Source organism: Argopecten irradians, chromosome 3, assembly GCF_041381155.1.
Source record: "Argopecten irradians isolate NY chromosome 3, Ai_NY, whole genome shotgun sequence".
Lineage (NCBI taxonomy): Eukaryota > Metazoa > Mollusca > Bivalvia > Pectinida > Pectinidae > Argopecten > Argopecten irradians.
Genome location: NC_091136.1, coordinates 38,413,998 through 38,433,659, shown reverse-complemented (window position 1 = coordinate 38,433,659; position 19,662 = coordinate 38,413,998). Strand labels below are relative to the sequence as shown.

General features: G+C 37.2%; 2 protein-coding genes across 6 annotated transcripts; one reads left to right on the top strand and one right to left on the bottom strand.

Annotated features, from left to right (window-relative positions):
• Window positions 1–7,378: 7,378 nt before the first annotated feature.
• LOC138318494 (uncharacterized) lies at window positions 7,379–8,788 on the bottom strand. The gene is made up of 2 exons (XM_069260913.1): window positions 8,468–8,788; window positions 7,379–8,083 (listed from the first exon to the last, which is right to left on the bottom strand). Exons 1-2 carry the CDS (start codon window positions 8,691–8,693, stop codon window positions 7,662–7,664), a joined length of 648 nt encoding a protein of 215 aa, XP_069117014.1. The 5' UTR covers window positions 8,694–8,788; the 3' UTR covers window positions 7,379–7,661.
• Window positions 8,789–8,791: 3 nt separating this feature from the next.
• LOC138318493 (DNA polymerase eta-like) lies at window positions 8,792–19,539 on the top strand. 5 transcript variants are annotated; one of them, XM_069260912.1, is made up of 11 exons: window positions 8,792–8,898; window positions 13,216–13,381; window positions 13,729–13,863; window positions 14,129–14,313; window positions 14,672–14,841; window positions 15,351–15,454; window positions 15,756–15,875; window positions 16,805–16,928; window positions 17,216–17,281; window positions 17,769–17,938; window positions 18,325–19,539. In XM_069260912.1, the coding sequence occupies exons 2-11, from the start codon at window positions 13,257–13,259 to the stop codon at window positions 19,325–19,327; spliced, it is 2,202 nt and encodes a 733-aa protein (XP_069117013.1). In that variant the 5' UTR covers window positions 8,792–8,898; window positions 13,216–13,256; the 3' UTR covers window positions 19,328–19,539. The 5 variants fall into 5 exon arrangements, with proteins under 5 accessions (XP_069117013.1, XP_069117010.1, XP_069117009.1 ...); XM_069260909.1 differs by having other exon boundaries at window positions 13,213–13,381; XM_069260908.1 differs by lacking the exon at window positions 8,792–8,898 and adding an exon at window positions 9,873–10,229 and having other exon boundaries at window positions 13,213–13,381.
• Window positions 19,540–19,662: the final 123 nt, after the last annotated feature.

The window sequence follows — 19,662 nt, the reverse complement described above, 5'->3', positions numbered from 1 at the left end:
ATCGACATCATACTGAAGAGGTGTAGTAGGGCAGGTAGCGCTGCAGTCGTACACAAGCAACAAAACATCTACCCAAGTTGGTTGAATAGAATTTTAACTTGACGGTTTTTAACATGAAATGCGTATATGTATGGAAGTAGCGGGCGTTCAAAAATACAAGTACATGTCTATTATTATTCTGTTCTGTGGATTGGGGTTAAACGCAAATATGTCATTTTATTCTTGTCTGTCCATCAAATCGTTGTTTTGAGTCTATCTTATTCCTCCCGATTTTATGAACTGCTTGAACTGTTCCAACTTCAAAATAAACTAGGCAGTGTTTTTCAGTACTTTCTGAGAAATAGCGGTAACAAACATCAACTATCAAAATCCAAGATGACTGCCTGTCAGCCATCTTGTTGACCTATCGATTACAAAATGCAAAATGCACAACTAAGATCCTAAGGGAACCTAAAAGTAAATTTGGAAAAAAAATCTTTGAGTAATTTGAGAAATAGACTAACAAAAACTGTTAACATAAGGAAGGACGGACCACGGGCGAAAGGCGATTCGAAAAATCAAATGCTAAAAATATCGACCTTTACAGCGGTAGTAACCATTTCGGAAAAGACCCATCGTCAAGCCGAGCTTTCCACTCTTGTTATTACACCATACTGTCCGTGCAGATTACGATTTTTTATTTACACCAATAAAACGCCTTAAAATGGTAAAAAGGGATCTCATATAGATGGATTCTGTATTTCATATTTCGAGGTCACAAGATTTGAAAAAAGTGCGGCAGTAAATCTTGAACGGGGTATACCAGGAATAGAGTAAACCAATGTGGTTCAAATATCGTGGTTTCATTAACAGCGGAATTTTGTTGACCATAATATCAGACTCGACACAATTCATGGAATGGGCATTGTTGCAACTGTCACAACCGGTATTCCATGCGATTCGTCAATATCATGTTATATGCGAAGAACTGGTAAAAGCAGAAGAAAGAAACATCAATTTGTTCACAAAGCCCCAATCGTAATATGTTGTTTGACCCTTCTTGAACTACAGAATATGAGAGTCTGTGGCAGAACAGAGCATCACCATGCTATCAGTTGTTTGACCAATAAGAAGACCTATATTAGGTTGGTTAAGGTTTATGCAATCTACATATCGGCTTTCTAGGAAGTATCGGGCATATCATGCAGTCGTCTGGAGTAATTTTTTTAACTGTTAGAAACTGTATAAGCAGCAAATGCCGTTGTCAGGGAAAGCAGTGTCCAGAGCTGTTAGAGGACATTTCCTCAACTACTAAGCACTTCAGAGGATGCTGCTTTCATCAACAGTGTCAAACAGCTGAGCTGGCCCTCACTAGGACCGGGGCTGACTGGGCCCGGTGCTGGCTAGGACCGTGGTGCTGTATTTCGCTTAAAACAATTTTCCTCAATATCATGTCTTAACCTTGTAGCAATATTTGCCTGAGATATATGCCATGCTAGGTGGTTTACCTAATTATAAACCAAAATAACTGAGAATTTTGATATATTTTATTACAATTTTTAATTTTTATTTATTCTTGATTTTTTTATAGCATTTGCCTCCCTTTGATCGTTCATGTATATCTCTGACATATATGTACATGTGTACGCTTGTTACATGTTTACCTCAGTTCTTGGTAGTATTCACTCTTATGCATTAAAGTAATTGAAACCATATGCATTATTTATACATTATTCCCAATGCTTAAATGCTTATATTTCAAATTATAATTTTAATGTCGCAGTCATAGCCATCTACATTAATAATTGTGTACTTGTAGTTATATATATATATGCTGCGGTATATGATAAACGGAACATAATGAAGTTTAGACACTAGCTGTGGCTTCCAAGGGTAAAAAATACCCTGTATACCAACAGAAACGTAAATATATAATTATATATGTATTTCTGATACCAAGACTAAACCTATCATAAACGCATTTGAAAGGTTCGCAATTATTCTTAAACGGCCCATGTATTGAGACTGTCCCAGTGAGGGATAATTTGAATCAGGAAATGTGAAAATATATAGTATTGATATTATTTGCATTAATTAATACTGACATACTTATAAAAAACTAATGTATAAAAGTCCCGCTATTTTCCAAACAAAACATGTGAATTATTTAAAAAAAAAATATATTACACAAGAAAATGTATCTTGATATGCCTAATATAAGATTTCAACACATAACAAATGCAAGATTCACGTCATAATCCATACTTTCTTTATTTTTACAAATGATATAGCTAATGAACTTGAATCAACAACACGTTTATTTGCTGATGACACTTCTCTTCAGAAGTAATCATCCTCATCGTCATGAAATAGAAGTAGTTTAAACAGAGATTTAGAAATATTACCGGTAAATCGATTGGCAAACACTTAATTGACTTCATTTTTTTTAATACTAATTAAACTGAGGTAGTGTTTATATCATTCTGATTTAGATTTTTTTTCTTGAAACTGTTGTTACAATTGCTCTTTGGTTGTGCTAAGAAAGAAGAGTATTTTCATTTTAAAGTGGCGTTAGATATATGTCTTTGTAAAGCGTGTCAGTTGCGATCTATTCAAGTCACGGGCATATGTTTACAGTTAATTGACACAAGCTTTGAAAAAAATTAATATTATTTTAGAGTACTTGAACATTACAAATGCGATATACCATATCAGAATTAAATAAAAAAAATTGAAATGTTAGAGCTGAGACTTTGTCAGCTTTTTTTTTAAAAGTTTTAAAAATATTTTCATAAGTTTAAAACAATTTCTTTATTCTAAAACAGTTTTGCCATAGTTAAAAAAAACATTTTCCCTTTTCTTTTTAGCGTTAAAAACAACAAGAACACAAAATGATGGAGTCAATTGCTAATTCATTTGAAAACATACCTTGGTATATCAGTCAGCGGGATCGTGGATGTAAATGCAAGATAATAGAAACAACTATCGGTAACATTTAGATAAAGCTACATAATATAAAATACGTATATATTAATATACACTAAATTATTATTTTAAATATCAGGTTTACCTCGATATATTTTAGCACATGGATATAATATATGTTTACAGCACATATAGTTTGTTCTAAGTATAGACGAGTTATCTATCTTTACGGGCCCCACCAGCGCCGGTCCCAGTCAGCCGAGGTCCCAGTGAGGGACAGCTCAGCTGTTTGATGCCACTCGCTTTCATAGGTTCATGGTTTGAGTTTACCAAACAGTGAACACCAGCTGGAGGAGATGATAGACAGCACGATGGTCAAACCTTGCTAGATATTGCGCAAACCAATGACGAATAAACTGTTCGCGGGAACCATGCCAAAGAACACATAGTGCACAAGGACACATACTTTTCAATAAACTCCTCGACAAGACACAAGACATTGCCACACCCAACCCAACCGTATCACAGGGACCTGGCACGATTTTTTTAAACTAACAGTATACATATATATATATATTATAGTATCAAGGGTATGAACTCGGCGGTCGAGAAAAACGGACCTATTTTTTAAAAACCATGATTATTTTAATAAGTGGGTTCTATGCAACATTGACGGATATCTTACCTTAAAAAGAAATAATTCATCTTTCCATTGAGTGCTTGATGAACAAAATTGGCCAAGTATTGACGACGTTATGACTTGATGAATCGGGAAATTTACGAAAAATATGCTAGGTAGACATTTCCCTGTCCGGTCGAAATGTCGTCTCGGCTCTAATGGGTACCTCAAAAACCAAGCCAAAATCACAAAATCTACGCTTGTGGTGGTAAACAGTAGCCATAATTGTGTTCATCCACAATCTCCTTTGGAGGTGTCACGATCCGTACTTTGTAGAAACTCCATTTAAACATCGTGTAGCTCTCTTACTTTAACCGTCACCGCCATGTTCATTTGTTCTTCGGAACGCTTCTCGAGTTTACTCACAAGCACAACACTACATAATTTGCATAATGTAGTCACGGTATGTAAAGTCGAGAAGCGTTCCGAGAGAAAAAATGAACATGGCGGTGACGGTTAAAGTAAGTGAGCTACACGATGTTTAAATGGAGTTTCTGCAAAGTACGGGTCATGACACATCCAAAGGAGATTATGGATGAACACAGTTATGGGTACTGTTTACCACCACAAGCGTAGATTTTGTGATTTTGGCTTGGTTTTTGAGGTACCCATTAGAGCCGAGACGACATTTCGACCGGACAGGGAAATGTCTACCTAGCATATTTGTCGTAAATTTCCCGATTCATCAAGCCATAACTTCGTCAATACTTGGCCAATTTTGTTCATCAAGCACTCAATGGAAAGATAATTTATTTCTCTTCAAGGTAAGATATCCGTCAATGTTGTATATAACCTTTTTATTAAAATAATCACGGTTTTTAATAAATAGGTCCGTTTTTCTCGACCGCCGAGTTCATGCCCTTGATACTATAATATATATATGTATATTATTGGTTAAAAATTTTCGTGCCAGGTCCCTGTGAACCGTATTACCGTCCACAGCTGCCATATCCGAAACAAATATCACCCATATGCAGGTATTGGACCGGGTAAAATCAGTGATTTCTTCAGAAAAACGGAGACTCTCAGAGTATCCAACGGCACTTCTATGGTTGCAGTATATGCACTTGGTTGATATTTTGCTATGCTTCGTCATAGCTGAACGTACAAGCAACTGGGAACTCCACCTACTAGCTGTTTAAGGCATGCTTCCTTACCTCGCGGGGTCGGGTCATAACCTGTATGTTAAATCGGCATACGTGTATCTGGAGCAAATGCATGCCCTCCGTAACACTCGATCGGAGGTAGAAGTGTAATTCGAAAAGGGATTTCACGTTGTTCTCAGGAGAGAAAGATATTGAGAAGCATAAATACCTCTGGAGGAATGACGAGGGGGATGTTAGAAGTCCAGCGTCTTTAATGGTTATTGTCTTTGCCCTTATGTGCTAGTGTTAATGAGGGCCGTCATACATTAACATATATTAGCTAAGTACATCACTAGCAAACAGCATAAGGAATCAACACCAGCTCGTCAAGAGAGAGACATCAGTGATGTACTGTTGATCCTTTCACTACTCAAAGAACGCACGCCTTTCTCTAAAACAAACTCACTGATTTCGACGTTAACGCCCATAATTTTATGCTGGGATAGTGGCTCTGCTATAGGGTGTTAGAAATCGTAAAAGGCGACTAAATTTAGGATATTATTTTTTCTCTTTTTCTTGACCGACTTTGTTCTTCCTTACTTCTCCCTCGACACCGCCTCACTTTTGGCCTTTTGTTGAGCGCTCGTCCCTGTGAGGTAGGCTCTGGGTTCTGTCCCCTGGCTGAGACACACCAAAGTATATAAAGGTGGTAGTTTCTGCTCCTGCTTAGCCCTCAGCATACAGAAGTAGGACGACTGGTTCGCCCGTGGGGTATGTTGCTTGGTGTCTTCGGCGGCATGTTTCAGTGATATAGTACTATAAAAAGGGCAACTATCCCATTTTACAATAAGACACAACACGAACATACCTCAGTTTCCCAAAACACTCACCACGCACGTCATACACGCAATTCACTGCATACATGAGATGCCGTCCTTTACATGACCCTGGCTGTTAATAGGACGTAAATAAAATAAAACAAATAAGACATTTATGGATGGTATTCCGCGCAGTCAATGTGTTGAGTGTTTGGATGTCTGTTTTGGGATATACGGCAACTTTTATTATCCATTACAATATAAATTGCATAACCTAATGCATATTTGGTTTGGTGTATTTGGTTTACGTCTATGTGTGCAATGGGTTTTGTGGACGTCTGTATGTATGAGGCTGTAGTATATGATTTGTTTTATTATATTTACGTTCTATTATCAGCAAGGATCATGTAAGGACGGTCTCACATGTATGTGGTTTCATGTGCGATATATGTTTTGTTTAAATAGAGAGCTCCGGGTTTCCTCTACCAACAACCCTGGCACGTCCTTACATGACCCTGACTGTTAATAGGACGTTAAACTAACTAAACATCTCTGACTGAAGCATGTAGCCAATGAGTGGGGGCGACTGGTTCGCCCGTTGTCAGTAAAGTCTGACCGGGAGGGATGATGTCTTCGGCGACAAGCTTCAGTGATATATATATTATAGCGTTATAAAAAGGATAGGAGGTCTACAAAAAGACAACACGAATTTACACACGAAAGACATCATATGCACGGGAGGTCTTCCTTAAATCACCCTGAGTGTTAATAGTGTTTATATCTGTGTTGAGTTTTCTTGTATAGTGGAACTTTTGCCCTTTTTATAGTGCTATACCACTGAAGTATGCCGCCGAAGACACCAAGCAACATACCCTACCCAGTCACTTTATACTGACAACGGGCGAACCAGTTGTTCCTCTCTAAATGCTGAGCGCTAAGCAGGATCAGAAACTACCACTTTTATGAACTTTGGTTAATCTTGGCCAGGGGACAGAATACAAAGCCTATCTCGCCTTTTATGATTATGCAATGGGGCAGTAGGTACAATATTCTAAAGCCCTACCTGCAGGGCCAGTGATATAACACTACAAAAACACAAGAGTTCCACTATACAAGACTCAACACAAACAACACGAATATACCACAGTCTCCCAAAATACGCACCTCGCACTTCACACGAAGCAATGAGATAAAGTCCGCAGAAGAGGAAGGAGTAGGAAGAAGTGATTGACTGTTGCAATGACGTAGCGCGAAATCTTGGACAAAAAAATACTCAATTAATTTGGAATTTCACTGGATTAGATTAAATGACAAGGATTATCTTGAACAGATTTATACTATCCATTGTTAAAGAGCTATTTAAGATAAAAAATGTATTACTCCTCCTTATTTGAATTTTCAATGTAAATGTATCTGAAATTGTAATTGAAAAGTACGCCAACTTACGAATTCGTCGATCATAATTACTAACGACGGTTCTGGAGAATCCTTCGGACACAACACGCAACCATATTGTCCGTAGTTTTCTGTGTTATATAAAGATTGAATGTATTTTTTCCATAGCGGCTTCATTTAGTGACGAAACACTAAAAATGTAAATATACCTGTACATTGCTGTTTATCTATTTATTAGAATTAGGTATTTGTGACCTAGTCCGCTAAACCTGCCTATATTATTAGGCTTTTTAATTTTTTTTTTTTTGCCTAATAGGTTTAGCGGACTATTTGTGATCGTCCTTGACAGGTATTTTTTTGTACTTTTTATGTCTTGATGAAGGGATATCTCGCCTCGAAAAAAAATGACCACGGTTGGAATAACTTCTTTGTCCCATATCTACAATTGTTGTATATACAAGTATAATTCTTTTAATTATGGTGAAAAGCACTCAAATTACAAATGAATCAAATTTCGGTTTGTATAAATATTTTATTACAATTTACTTCATGATGAACGTTTTTTCTAAGTTTGGTTACATGACTAGATGATGGCATTTATTCAATCGCCCAACATTCATTTGTCAGTATTGTATAATCATTGAAAGGATATGTTTGTGGTCATAAATAATTAAGCATGTATACTGTACTACTTAAAGTTTTCAAAATACAAACTTTCATAAAGCAATTATTTCAAGCACTGCGAAAATGAGATGACCACTGAATAGCACAGATTTAAAGTTATCGTATTCTTCTGCATCTCCTCCTCCTCTCAGAAATGTTAGCACGACAGGCAATGATATAAGGAAGAGGTAATAAGTCATCCACAACACCAGAATTTTTATTCTTGGTGTGCTTGTTCTTTTTTGTGTTCCAAAGAATTTTATCGCCATAACCCATATTTACACGTGGTGGCAGTTCCTCGCAGTATTCTGTGAGACAGTCACCACGACCTACCAGTGCCATGCTGACGTCACTCCTCTCCTGTAACAGAGGGAGGCTCCCATTTAATGATACTGCCTTCAAAGGTAGCGGCATCCTCTTCAGTTGAGCGGGCTGCTTACTTAGATGCGGGAATGAAATAGCTGTGTATGCCTCATGTGGCTTGTCAAAGTTAACTGAAGCAGTAGATGCTGGACGAAGTTCCTCTTTTAGACTCATCTCTGAAAGGAAAGTAAATTTTAGATATGACGAATGGAAATGGGTTTCACTTTCATGTATTCATATCATATGTTAGCGCGAACCCCTACTTGTACATTACGAGAAAGTTTGGTCAAGAAAGACATATCCATTTTGTGACAAAATAATACTTTTCCAAATCGTTATTCATTCATAGAGCATACAAATATATACCAAATGGAATCAATACCCAATGCAAATCCATGTGTTGCGATAAAAATGTGCAACCACTAGGCTGGAACTCGAGGCGCTCTGCAACACAATTTAATTACTGACCTGTACTTGTTTTAATGCTGTGCTGGTTCACTTAAATTAAAACTACAGTTACATTCTGTGCATGTACGGATACAGTCAACGTTTGGACCTACTTTTGACGTTGTCGATTGGAGGAAGAAACCCATCTGTTGGACTTCCATGATTTCCCGGTTCCAATGTCTGAGAACATAAAGTCTTGACTTGTCCGTTCTTGTCCAAGGATGTACCTGTTTCCCTGGTCTTAGTGTCTTTGTTTGGCTTTCTCTTAGAACTGAAAATCCGACTAACAAGAGACTGATGTCTGTCATATATATAGTGGTTATCCTTCTTCATTTCCATTGGCAATTTGATAGAGTGCAGTTGAATAGCTTGGTTTTCCGCTGGGGTAAATTGGTATCTGGGGTGATTTGTTGATGACGTCCTTGTAATTGTGACGTCATTGTTTGTTCATCTTAGTATATTAATATCACGTCATATGTCAAGTTCTGTCGAATATTCAGCCATAGGGTACAGTGCGAAGTCTCTGGACAAGGAACTCTAATTGGTAAAATGGGGCTTACATAAATATGGTTACTTATGTATTTATATATATATATATATATATATATTTCTATATACTACATTTATATACAAGTATATCTGAGTTTCAGAAAATATGGAAATGCTCACTTGGTGAACCCAAAGGTTTTAATCTATCAGATGTGTACGAATCTAAAATGGAAAAAGATCCTTACAATCATGTGTTCTGTTTGAATCCTCATCCAAGAGTGTCAACTTGTAATATGTACACGATCTTAGTATTTTCACATTTCAAACTTTAATATCAACATCAATTACCTATTGTACTGGAATCTTGATTCCAACTGTTCTCTTTCATTCATTAATCTTATTCTTAATGATTCGTCCTGCTTTTTCCAGATTATGTACTACACTAAAACAGCATCCTGGATACTCAAGAGGTTACTCGCACTGTCGTTATAACGAACCATAGATTACATGTATCTCATAGTAAAATAGAAGTTAGTTCAGAAAAAAAACACCACCAGGCATCTATCTAAGTCTGGTGTTAAGGCCAGAGTATCTCGGGCTACTTAAAATGCAGAATCTTTATAATTACAGAAGATATATTTGTCACCATTTCTTTTCCAATAATGTAAAAATCGATAAACTTGCATAGTAAAATACATGTATGCAGTAAGCAACAATACTCATTTAAAAGCTTGTTTTATGGGGCCGCGGTGGCCGAGTGGTTAAGATGTCCCGACATATTACCACAAGCCCTCCACCTCTGGGAAGCGGGTTTGAATCCCATGTGGGGCAGTTGCCAGGTACTGAACGCTGGTCGGTAGTTTTTCTCCGGGTACTCCGGCTTTCCTCCACCAACAAACCTGGCACGTCCTTACATCCCTGGCTGTTAATAGGACGCAAAAATAAACAAACCAAAAATTGTTTTATGGGATGCTAATTTCGGGACTAAATAACAAAAACAATCTTTAAAATGGTTGTTTTCAAAGGAAAGCTTGACAATCTCTGTACTGTAATTATCATGATTTTTGTGTGATAAAAGTCTATGTAATGTTTTGTCGAATTATGATTTCCCCTATCAACAACTGCAATGCTTTCCCGAAAAGAGACCGATAGGAAGTCCCACACTCAGAACAGGTACAGACTCGGCGTACAATTAATCTAGAGGACTGTATAGCTTTCACTACACATGCGCGCTGACGTTTTCCGCGAAATTTAATGTGCACTGATCCTAAGGAAGAAGGTGTATCTTTTGCTCCCGTTGTTTGCATCTGTTTTGTAATATGTTGATACGGTACACCATCACATAACTTTCTCTTTTGATCCATAACAAGTGACAGCGATCATTAGGTAGGTAATACGTGACTACCGTACAAATACAGTATAAGTAACATAACATTGAAGCAATAAATTTAACATTACAATGACTAAGTTATGTAAGCATGGATAAAGCTATGAAAACGTTGTCTAGCTGAATGCCAGGTCACATGCTTCAATGTTCCATTATAAGCACATGGCATTTAATCAAATATATCATAAAAGCAAAAATATTTATATATAATAAAAGTACACAATAATATAGGGTCTATATATTTTTTTGCTTTTATCCTTTGAATACATGTGGAACTTTATTACGGTGTTGAATTGTGTTTTACTCGACGACCCACTCTACTTTAATCAAAACTCGGATATTGTGGCAGGTGCTTGACGCTACCCTAGAAGGCATCTACCGAGGGCTGCGGGCTTATATTGCAATATAAATGCAAATGCTAAATTAATGTTTATCTTTTTTCTGTCTTTCCAATTTTTAGCTCACCATCAACAGATGGTGGGCTATTCAAATCGCTTTTTGTCCGTGGTCCGTCGTCCTTCCGTCCTTCCGTTCGTTAACAATTCTTGTTGCCGCTATTTTTCAGAAAGTACTGAAGGGATGTTTCTCAAATTTTATATGTAGGTTCCCCTAGGGCCCTAGTTGTGCATATTGTATTTTGGGACCAATCGGTCAACAAAATGGCTGTCAGGCCGCCATCTTGGATTTTGATAGTTGAAGTTTGTTACCGCTATTTCTCAGAATGTACTGAAGGGATCTTTCTCAAATTTCACATGTAAGTTCCCCCAGGGGCCTAGTTGTGCATATTGCATTTTGAGACCAATTGGTTAACAAGATGCCCGACAGGCCGCCATCTTGGATTTTGACAATTGAAGTTTGTTACCGCTATTTCTCAGAAAGTACTGAAGGGATCTGTCTCAAATTGCATGTGCAGGTTCCCCTAGGGGCCTAGTTGTGCATATTGCATTTTGGGACCGATCGATGAACAAGATGGCCGACAGGCCGCCATCTTGGATTTTGATAGTTGAAGCTTGTTACCACTATTTCTTAGAAAGTACTCAAGGGATCTGTATCAAATTGCATGTGCAGGTTCCCCTAGGGGCCTAGTTGTGCATATTGCATTTTCAGACCGATCGATGAACAAGATGGCCGACAGGACGCCATCTTGGATTTTGATAGTTGAAGCTTGTTACCACTATTTCTTAGAAAGTACTGAAGGGATCTGTCTCAAATTTCATGTGCAGGTTCCCCTAGGTTCCTGGTTATGCATATTGCATTTTGGTACCGATCAGTGAACAAGATGGCCGAAAGGACGCCATCTTGGATTTTGACAATTGAAGTTTTTTTCCGCTATGTCTAAGAATGTACTGAAGGGATCTGTCTCAAATTGTATGTGCAGGTTCTTCTAGGGGTCTAGTTGTGCAAATTGCATTTTAGGACCGATCAGTGAACAAGATGGCCGACAGGTAGCCATCTAGAATTTTGATAATTGAAGTTTGTTACTGGTATATATCTCAGAAAGCAGTCAAAGGATCTTTCTGAAATTTCATGTGTAGTAATATGTAGTAAAAGCTTGAAAAGCAGAGAAAAGATCCCTCTTTCCTTTGTCAGACAAAGATAGTTCTTAGGTGGGCGCCAAGATCCCTCTGGGATCTCTTGTTAATTAAAGCATACTTACAGTACTCACCTAATTAGGCTAATATAGGTAACAGCTTATTTAACCAATATCAACCCCCAGAGTAGAGAAACGAGTATGGTTGATTTTATAATAACCCCCCTGCCCTCCTCCTCTCTGCCAGAGCTCCTAGCTCCTTTCTGCAAGAGGAGAACTATATTGGCCATTGTTTTCCTATGCCAACACTGCATGCACTTTGTTCCATGAAACACTTATTTGATTTCTTCCACCTGTTTTCCAATAATACAGCCCTCGGATATGCAACTTCGCTAGCCAAGGGTATAAGCCGATACTCTGCTTTTACCCTTGGCATATCTCGTTAGAAAATTGAAGTTCCCGCTTTCAAATTCTGATTGGATGCGGCTAGGTTCAAGCGACCAATCAAACCGCGCGTACTATATGTCAACAATAAAGATGGCGGCGCCCTTGGAGGCATGTCGTGTCTGCCACAACCAGCTTCCAGCGAAGTCTAGGAGGTTGATATTTAGCCCGTCTTTTCACATATTAGACCAGCTTAGTCAAGTGATTGGGTATGTAGCCCTCGAAACAGACAGTAAAAGTAAATACGTGTCTGGAGTTGTTTTACTAAATTGAACAGATTAGCCAAAATAGACTACGATTTGGTCACAAAATTAGATTCATTGAGGGAAGATAAGAACAAACTAGTGTCGGAGTTAAGAGACAGGTACATAAGTAGTATGCCCCAAAGTCTAATGGCCACCCCAAAAAGTTTAAAACGACCAAAACCTCAACAGCATACACCAACTCCCAGGAAATCAAAAAAGGCTTTATGGAGAACGCCTCAACGGTCGGTTTCAAAGCTGTCTGACCAGCCTCAACAAAGTGAATGAGATAAGCCAAGGGTAAAAGCAGAGTATCGGCTTATACCCTTGGCTAGCGAAGTTGTCGGATATGTGGCAAGTAGTATTTTAGCACTGACTAATTATCACCTACATGACTCTGGTTATTGCATAGAGTATTGTTGAGTGCAATCATTATATATAATTATAACCTGTGAAGAGTTCTACTCGTAGATATATCCTACCAGTAAATGATTGATCACTAATGATCATTCGAGTCTTAATCTGTCTGATCACTAATGATCATTCGAGTCTTAATCTGTCGGATCTATTCTTGTTAGCATAGGGACACCACTTGACTTAGAATTGATAGAATGACTAAGATTAGGCCATACAAAAAATGTTTGTGTTTCCGGTGACCCGACTGACCCTTTAAAGTCAGTGCCTCTCAAATTTTTTTATCTCTGTTTTTCATATGTGGTTATGATTACTTCTTAAATCAGGATTTAATTCTGTTTTCCTTGACAGCAGCTGATGAAGATATCAAGTTTGACCAGGAGGTTAAAAAAAGGATGAATAGAGTTATTGCCCTTGTTGACATGGACTGTTTCTACGTCCAGGTAGAACAGAAACTCCAACCTCAGTACAAAGGGAAGCCATGTGCTGTAGCCCAGTACAAAAAGTGGAAGGGAGGCGGGTAGGTATACAGTACTACATGATCACAATCGTTACAGTTGAATATTTGTAAATCCATCCTACATATGACAGAGTTACTTCCCTATTATATGTCATGATCAATACCTATAGATACCTACAACGGCAGATAACTCTGTAATATGCACATACATAATTTAGAGGTCTTAAGTAAGGTACTGTAATGTATTTATGCATGGTTCCCATATTATCTGCATCACAATAATAACTTTAATAATAAAAGTGTTCAATAGCCCGAATCACTCACATCATGTATTTCTGTCATAAAAATCTCATGAATGAATAGTCTCATCATGAATTCAAAAATTGATTAAGTTTTTATTTTTGAAGGTTGATAGCTGTTGGATATGAAGCCAGGGCCTTTGGAGTTACCAGAAATATGATGGGTGATGATGCCAAAAAAAAGTGCCCTGATCTCCATCTGTTTAGAGTTCCAGAACTCCGAGGCAAAGCAGATCTAACCAAGTAAATGATATTGAATACATGATAAATGTGTAGTCCATGCAAAATTCCAGTAACATACTCTGATTTGTTAGAAATTAATTATACTTCCCCTATTACCCATTAACTACAATATAAACATTTAGTCTTTTTCTGATTTATTATTTACTGATCAAATAATGATAATAGTTGATAGATAATTACTCTGTTATTAAATATTATATAGCTAATGTAAATATCTTTTTACTAATGGCTTCTTCATTTACAACAATATTTCTACCCCTGGTAGATACAGAGAAGCTGGAGCTGAGGTTATTACTGTACTTAGTACATTCAGCCAATGTGTGGAGCGAGCCAGTGTTGACGAGGCCTACATCGACCTCACAGACGAAGTTGACAGACTAATCCAACCAACAGACAAGGTCAAGGCCACTGATCTCCCCAACACCTACATTGTGGGATATGACGGAGAAGGTAATCATTACTGTCTGGTGATAGCCACTGGTTACCCACTGGTACCTGAGAAGGGATTGATTATTTCGCCCCTGCATATTAACAATGGACTGTTCCAGACCTTGATTTGGAAAATTTTAATATGTCTTCAGGGGTGAATGAGTTAAGTGCTGCGTTGTTGTTGTTCAATACACTTGCATGTTCAGCTTCTGTTGCAGACACTACTTTGACAATGTATTTGTTGATTCTTATAATAAGTTTTAACCCTGCCCCCTCCACTAAACCCGTGTTTATTGTCATCATGGCAATTGAAAATGTAGATTGAAAACAAATTTGTCCAGTTATATTACATGAAGAATTTATTTCCTAAACTTGACAGGAGAAAGTGGCAGTGGAGTACAGGACTGGCTGGAATATGTTTATGATGGTCAAGAATTGGTAGAGTCCAACCAACGCCTGGCTGTAGGAGCCAAGATAGCAGAAGAAATGAGAGCTGCCGTGTACAGAGCAACGGGATACAGATGTTCTGCTGGGGTCGGTCATAATAAGGTAAAAACTGTAAAGTTTACAGAGAAACGAAATACAGATGTTCTGCTGGGGTCGGTTGAAACAAGCTAAAAATTGTAAAGTTTACAGAGAAACAGTTCAGCATGAGTTGGATACAATGAGGTGAAAAACTGATATCATCAGTGATGACACCGACTTGAAGTATGCTGTGTCTAAATCTGACTGTAAGTCAGTGTTTCTTTGAAATATTTTGTTTATACAACCACTGCACAGTTTTCATTGGAGTTTACTGGTTAATCATCATTTCTTGTTGCTCTAATTACATGTAAAGGAGGGCTTATTTAGCCGAAGTTCTCACACTAACCACAGTAAATAGCCAGTTGCGTCATGTTGTTTCTTATAACATACCAAGATACCAGGTATCTATATCCTCTCATTGTGTGCAATCTGTGGATGATCTTGCCAATAGATTTCCAATGACCTGGATCCTCTGGTTATAGTTTTTGTTTCTTTTCTATACTGAAGTTTTTTGAATATGTTTTATGTTTCAGATGCTAGCTAAACTTGTTTGTGGTTTTCACAAACCTAACAAGCAGACGGTCATTCCCCAGGATTCTGTGCCTGGCTTGTTCAGCACCCTCCCTCTAACAAAGATGTAAGTCACTCCAAATCTCATCAGACAGCTACTTGTGTTGCAATTTTCAACTTACGTCTTAAAAACGGTTTAATAAAAACTGGTATTACAAAGTAATTAGTATTTCATAATTTACATTTCTTACGTCTGATAAAAGTCATGCTATAGTTCCTGCAGGTTTTGTTGTATTTCAATATGACGACCAGAAAAAGCACTTAATACAGTGTTAACTGAATCCTTCAAATACTAAAATTCTAAATCTGTACATACTGTGAATTTGAATGTTTAAATCAATAGATTTCCATTTTTTCCTACCTAACAGACGTCACTTGGGCGGAAAGCTTGGCCAATCTGTAATGGAGCAGCTAGAGGTAGAAAACATTGGAGACCTTTGTCGTTTTACTGAGAGAGATCTCCAGCAGTTATATGGAGACAAAACTGGGTACAGTTTCCATATTTCTATTTTATAAAGCCTGCATACATATATCAATATTTCTGTGTCTGCTGTTGAGTGTTAAAATAATATTTGTATTGCTGTTTTCTACCGTGTTGTCACCTATAGTATTGAAAACCTTTCATGTTTATAGTTAATTGCGTGTCTAATAGCCAATCAGAAAAACTTCAAACCAGTGAAAATTACATCAGAGCCTTATATATTTTGTTAATAAATTGCTGCTCTTATCATTACCACTCATTTAATACATGTACATGTATATAGGATCTTACATGAGTGCTCATTTCATATGAGATTTTATGAAACAAATATAAGAAGTTGTTATTTTTACCAGCCTTGGCGAGCAAAAATAAAATCTTAGAGACGAGTTTCATAAAATCTCATATGAAATTAACACAAATTTAAGATACTTTTTATCACATAACTACACAAAAATCTACATTAAAAAGAATTTCACGTCAAAATGTATTCCGAAAATCCAGTGGAGGCCACCATTTTGTCCCACCGTCCTCGTAATCCTGACGTCAAGTAGTTTTCCCTGACGTATCTTTATGGCGTCGGTCTGACGTCACAATAGATTTCCAGCCAATGAAAATTGCTCTAGGTCATATTTCACTAGTGACATATGCAAAAATATTAAATGGGCGAAATCACTTAATATCAGGCAGATTATGTGATAAAGTACAATATTGTACAAGCAGGTTTACATAAGTACATTTAAATTAATTTTAGTATGGTTAGTAAACCAGTGTTTTATTTACCTTATGTACCTTGCAGAAATGAAGTACTGAAAATGTTCAAGACACAAATTTTTAAAGTGTATATTCATTAACATGTATCGATTCAAGCAAATTCTAATGTCAGAAAGCTACAATATATGGATGACCAGCCAAGCAAATATTGTCGTTCACTTACAGATATTGGCTGTACGAGGTTTGTCGTGGAATAGAAAGAGAACCAGTGTCCGCCAGACAGCTAGCTAAGTCTATTGGCTGCAGCAAAAACTTTCGTGGCAAGGAGGCTTTGGATACACGTGAAAAGGTATCAGGAAAAAAATCAGTTGTTATTGGTATTTGTTATTCAAAGGAAATAATTTGATGTACGTGTATATGATTTCCATCTGAATCCATTTTTACACAGCAGTTCAACTTTACTATGGGAAGGGGGATAACTCTGTTATATTTAACCAAGATGTAAAATGAAAATGATCTGAAGTTTATATCTATGAACAGGATAAATTTCAATTTCCTCAACTTAATATTTCATTGGGCGAAACCTACCTTTAAAAGATAACTTATTGTCATCTTAAATACTTAAAACTTTTGTAGGTGAGGTTCTGGCTGTCAGAATTATCAGGAGAAGTTGTTGAAAGACTGGAAAAAGATAGAGAGACAGTAAGTATGGGACTATTCATGAACACCTCAACTCATAATGCTATTAGTGGCATAACAGATTTTTCCTTCTTTTTTTTTCTTTTGCAAAAAGATATGTGCTAAAATTTTAGGACTGGATACACATGAAAAGTAAGATAACCTGCAGTAACTTTGTTGCTTTTTCTAACTTTTATATTTATCCTAATGACATTGTATCATTTTCAGTACTGAAAATGTCAATAAATGTAACAACTATAAAATATTCATGAAGATACTTACCTGGTACAGGAGATATGTGATCAGCAAGGCGGTTTCCGCCAGTTGTCGCATGGTGGTTTACTACCCTATCCCCCGTACCAGGTTAGAAGGGTGGGTGGGTTTAAAAAAAAAAACATAAAAAAAAAATATTCATGAAAGTTTGCAGGTGTGAACAGCTACTTGTATACTACGGTGTATGTGCTATATGATTATACTGAAATATAATAAAAGAAGTATCTGTAACCTACAGAACAAAAGAGTGGGCCGTTCCTTGACTGTTAGTCTGAGGTACCAGGGTAACCCAGCTGTGTCTGCCTCGAGAGCATGCGCACTGACTCGATATGACAAGGACAAAATTCAAAAGGATGCTTTCGCTCTTCTACAGAAATTTAACAATTCTGCTCCACATCAGGCGGCATGGTAACTATAATCTGTATTCTCTTTGTCCGTCAACAATATAGGTTGTCCTTCCATCTGTAAACAATATTTCCTTCAGTACACTTCCATATTGATAAATAAAGAATTGAATTTTTACCAAATTTTGTCAGAAACATCCTTTAGGTCTTATATAGAAATGGCAACGAACTTTCAAATTATTTCTATTTATCAAGCACTTAATGAATGTTTTACTTTATTTGTTGAGAAACATCCTTGGAAAGTGCAACAAATTAAGCAAAATGGTGACCACATTTTAACTAAAGAGGCAGCTTGGTGGTGATACATTTATAAACGTCCTTTACATCTCTTATACCTGTATTAATCGAGTTTTCCAGTTACTAATACATTTTGTATGTTTGTGTATTTAGGACACCTGCCATTATATGCCTTGGAATGTCTGCTGGTAAATTTGAGGATGAATCTGGTGGAAACTCCATCACATCGTTTTTAGGCAACAAGAAAAGTACCGGGGACACAACACTGTCCATGGCTTCACAGGTACAGAAAGGTAGCATTGCTTCGTTCTTCAAGTCCAACTCGTCAAAAATTGATCAAACAGACAACCATTTGGATACAACCTTGGAGAGCAGTGATATTGACTTGTCCTCACAAAGAATACTAAGTTCATCTGAAAATCTTGGGAAAGATGCTACTAGTCCTGCTTGTGTAAATTTGTCTACTAAGAAGCCAGCCAGTTTGGGTGGAATTCAAAGTTTCTTTACAAAAGGTCGAACTCCGGAAAGAAATCCTGAAGATGTCTCATGTCTAAGTAATATTCCAGAATCTGAGATTGAATGTCTAAATCCTGTCACTAAAATGGAGAGTAAAAGTGTTTTCACTGATGCTGCAGATAAAAGAGAGAAGAAAGGGTTTTTTGCTTCTAGGAAAAACACTGAGACAGTATCCAGTTGTATTAGCCCAGCTGTTACAATTGGTGCAGACTCTTATCAACAAGAAGGGCGATCTAATACATGTATTTCTGTAGATCAAGATGTTCTTCAAGGTCTTCCTAGTGACATTCAGCAAGAAACATTGGACCAGATTAATCCTTATGTTCCTGAATCTCTGACATCAGAACCCAATCCTCAATCTAACGGTTCAGTAGAGCGTGGCATTTCTGATTCAGTCGTGCCTGTTAACTCAGACGAGGATTATCATATATGTGAGAAATGCCAGAGAAGAATTTTGGTTTGGGACCTTCCAGAACATATGGATTTCCACTTTGCACAGGACCTGCAGAATGCGCTAGTGTATAAAACTCCCGTTGTAGCCAAACGTAAACATGACAGCCTGTCGCCCACTAAAAACAAGAAACAGAAAACAAAGCAAACAAGCACAAAGACTATTGATAGTTTCTTTGGAAAGCATTAAAATTCTTTAAGACATTTAATCCGAAATGTTTTAATTGGGATAATTTATTTTATTTATATTGTGTTCAAATTTTTATAGCGATATTTACATCATATCCTCATGAAGAATGCGGGCAATGTCTATCTGTTGAGATGTAGAATTAGACGAGAAAATATTTATTGTATTTATACATTTAAAGGTGCCAAGAATACATTAAAGTGATGTAAAGGTGATTGGTTGTTCTTTTTCATGTGTAACCATGACAATCAGGTGTTCACAATTATCTAAGTTATGCGTCTAGTCCGACAGATACTGTATAGCCAGTAATTTTCACAGGAATCATATTTCCGCACTTT

Bases quoted from the DNA above. Each gene is read 5' to 3' on its own strand.
- LOC138318493 (XM_069260912.1), top strand. From the start codon at position 13,257: ATGAATAGAGTTATTGCCCTTGTTGACATGGACTGTTTCTACGTCCAG. The intron at 13,382-13,728 runs GTAGGTATACAG...TTATTTTTGAAG, and splicing joins AAAAAGTGGAAGGGAGGCGG to GTTGATAGCTGTTGGATATG. The intron at 15,455-15,755 runs GTAAGTCACTCC...CCTACCTAACAG, and splicing joins ACCCTCCCTCTAACAAAGAT to ACGTCACTTGGGCGGAAAGC.
- LOC138318494 (XM_069260913.1), bottom strand. From the start codon at position 8,693: ATGGAAATGAAGAAGGATAACCACTATATATATGACAGACATCAGTCT. The intron at 8,084-8,467 runs GTAGGTCCAAAC...CTTTCCTTTCAG, and splicing joins TCCAATCGACAACGTCAAAA to AGATGAGTCTAAAAGAGGAA.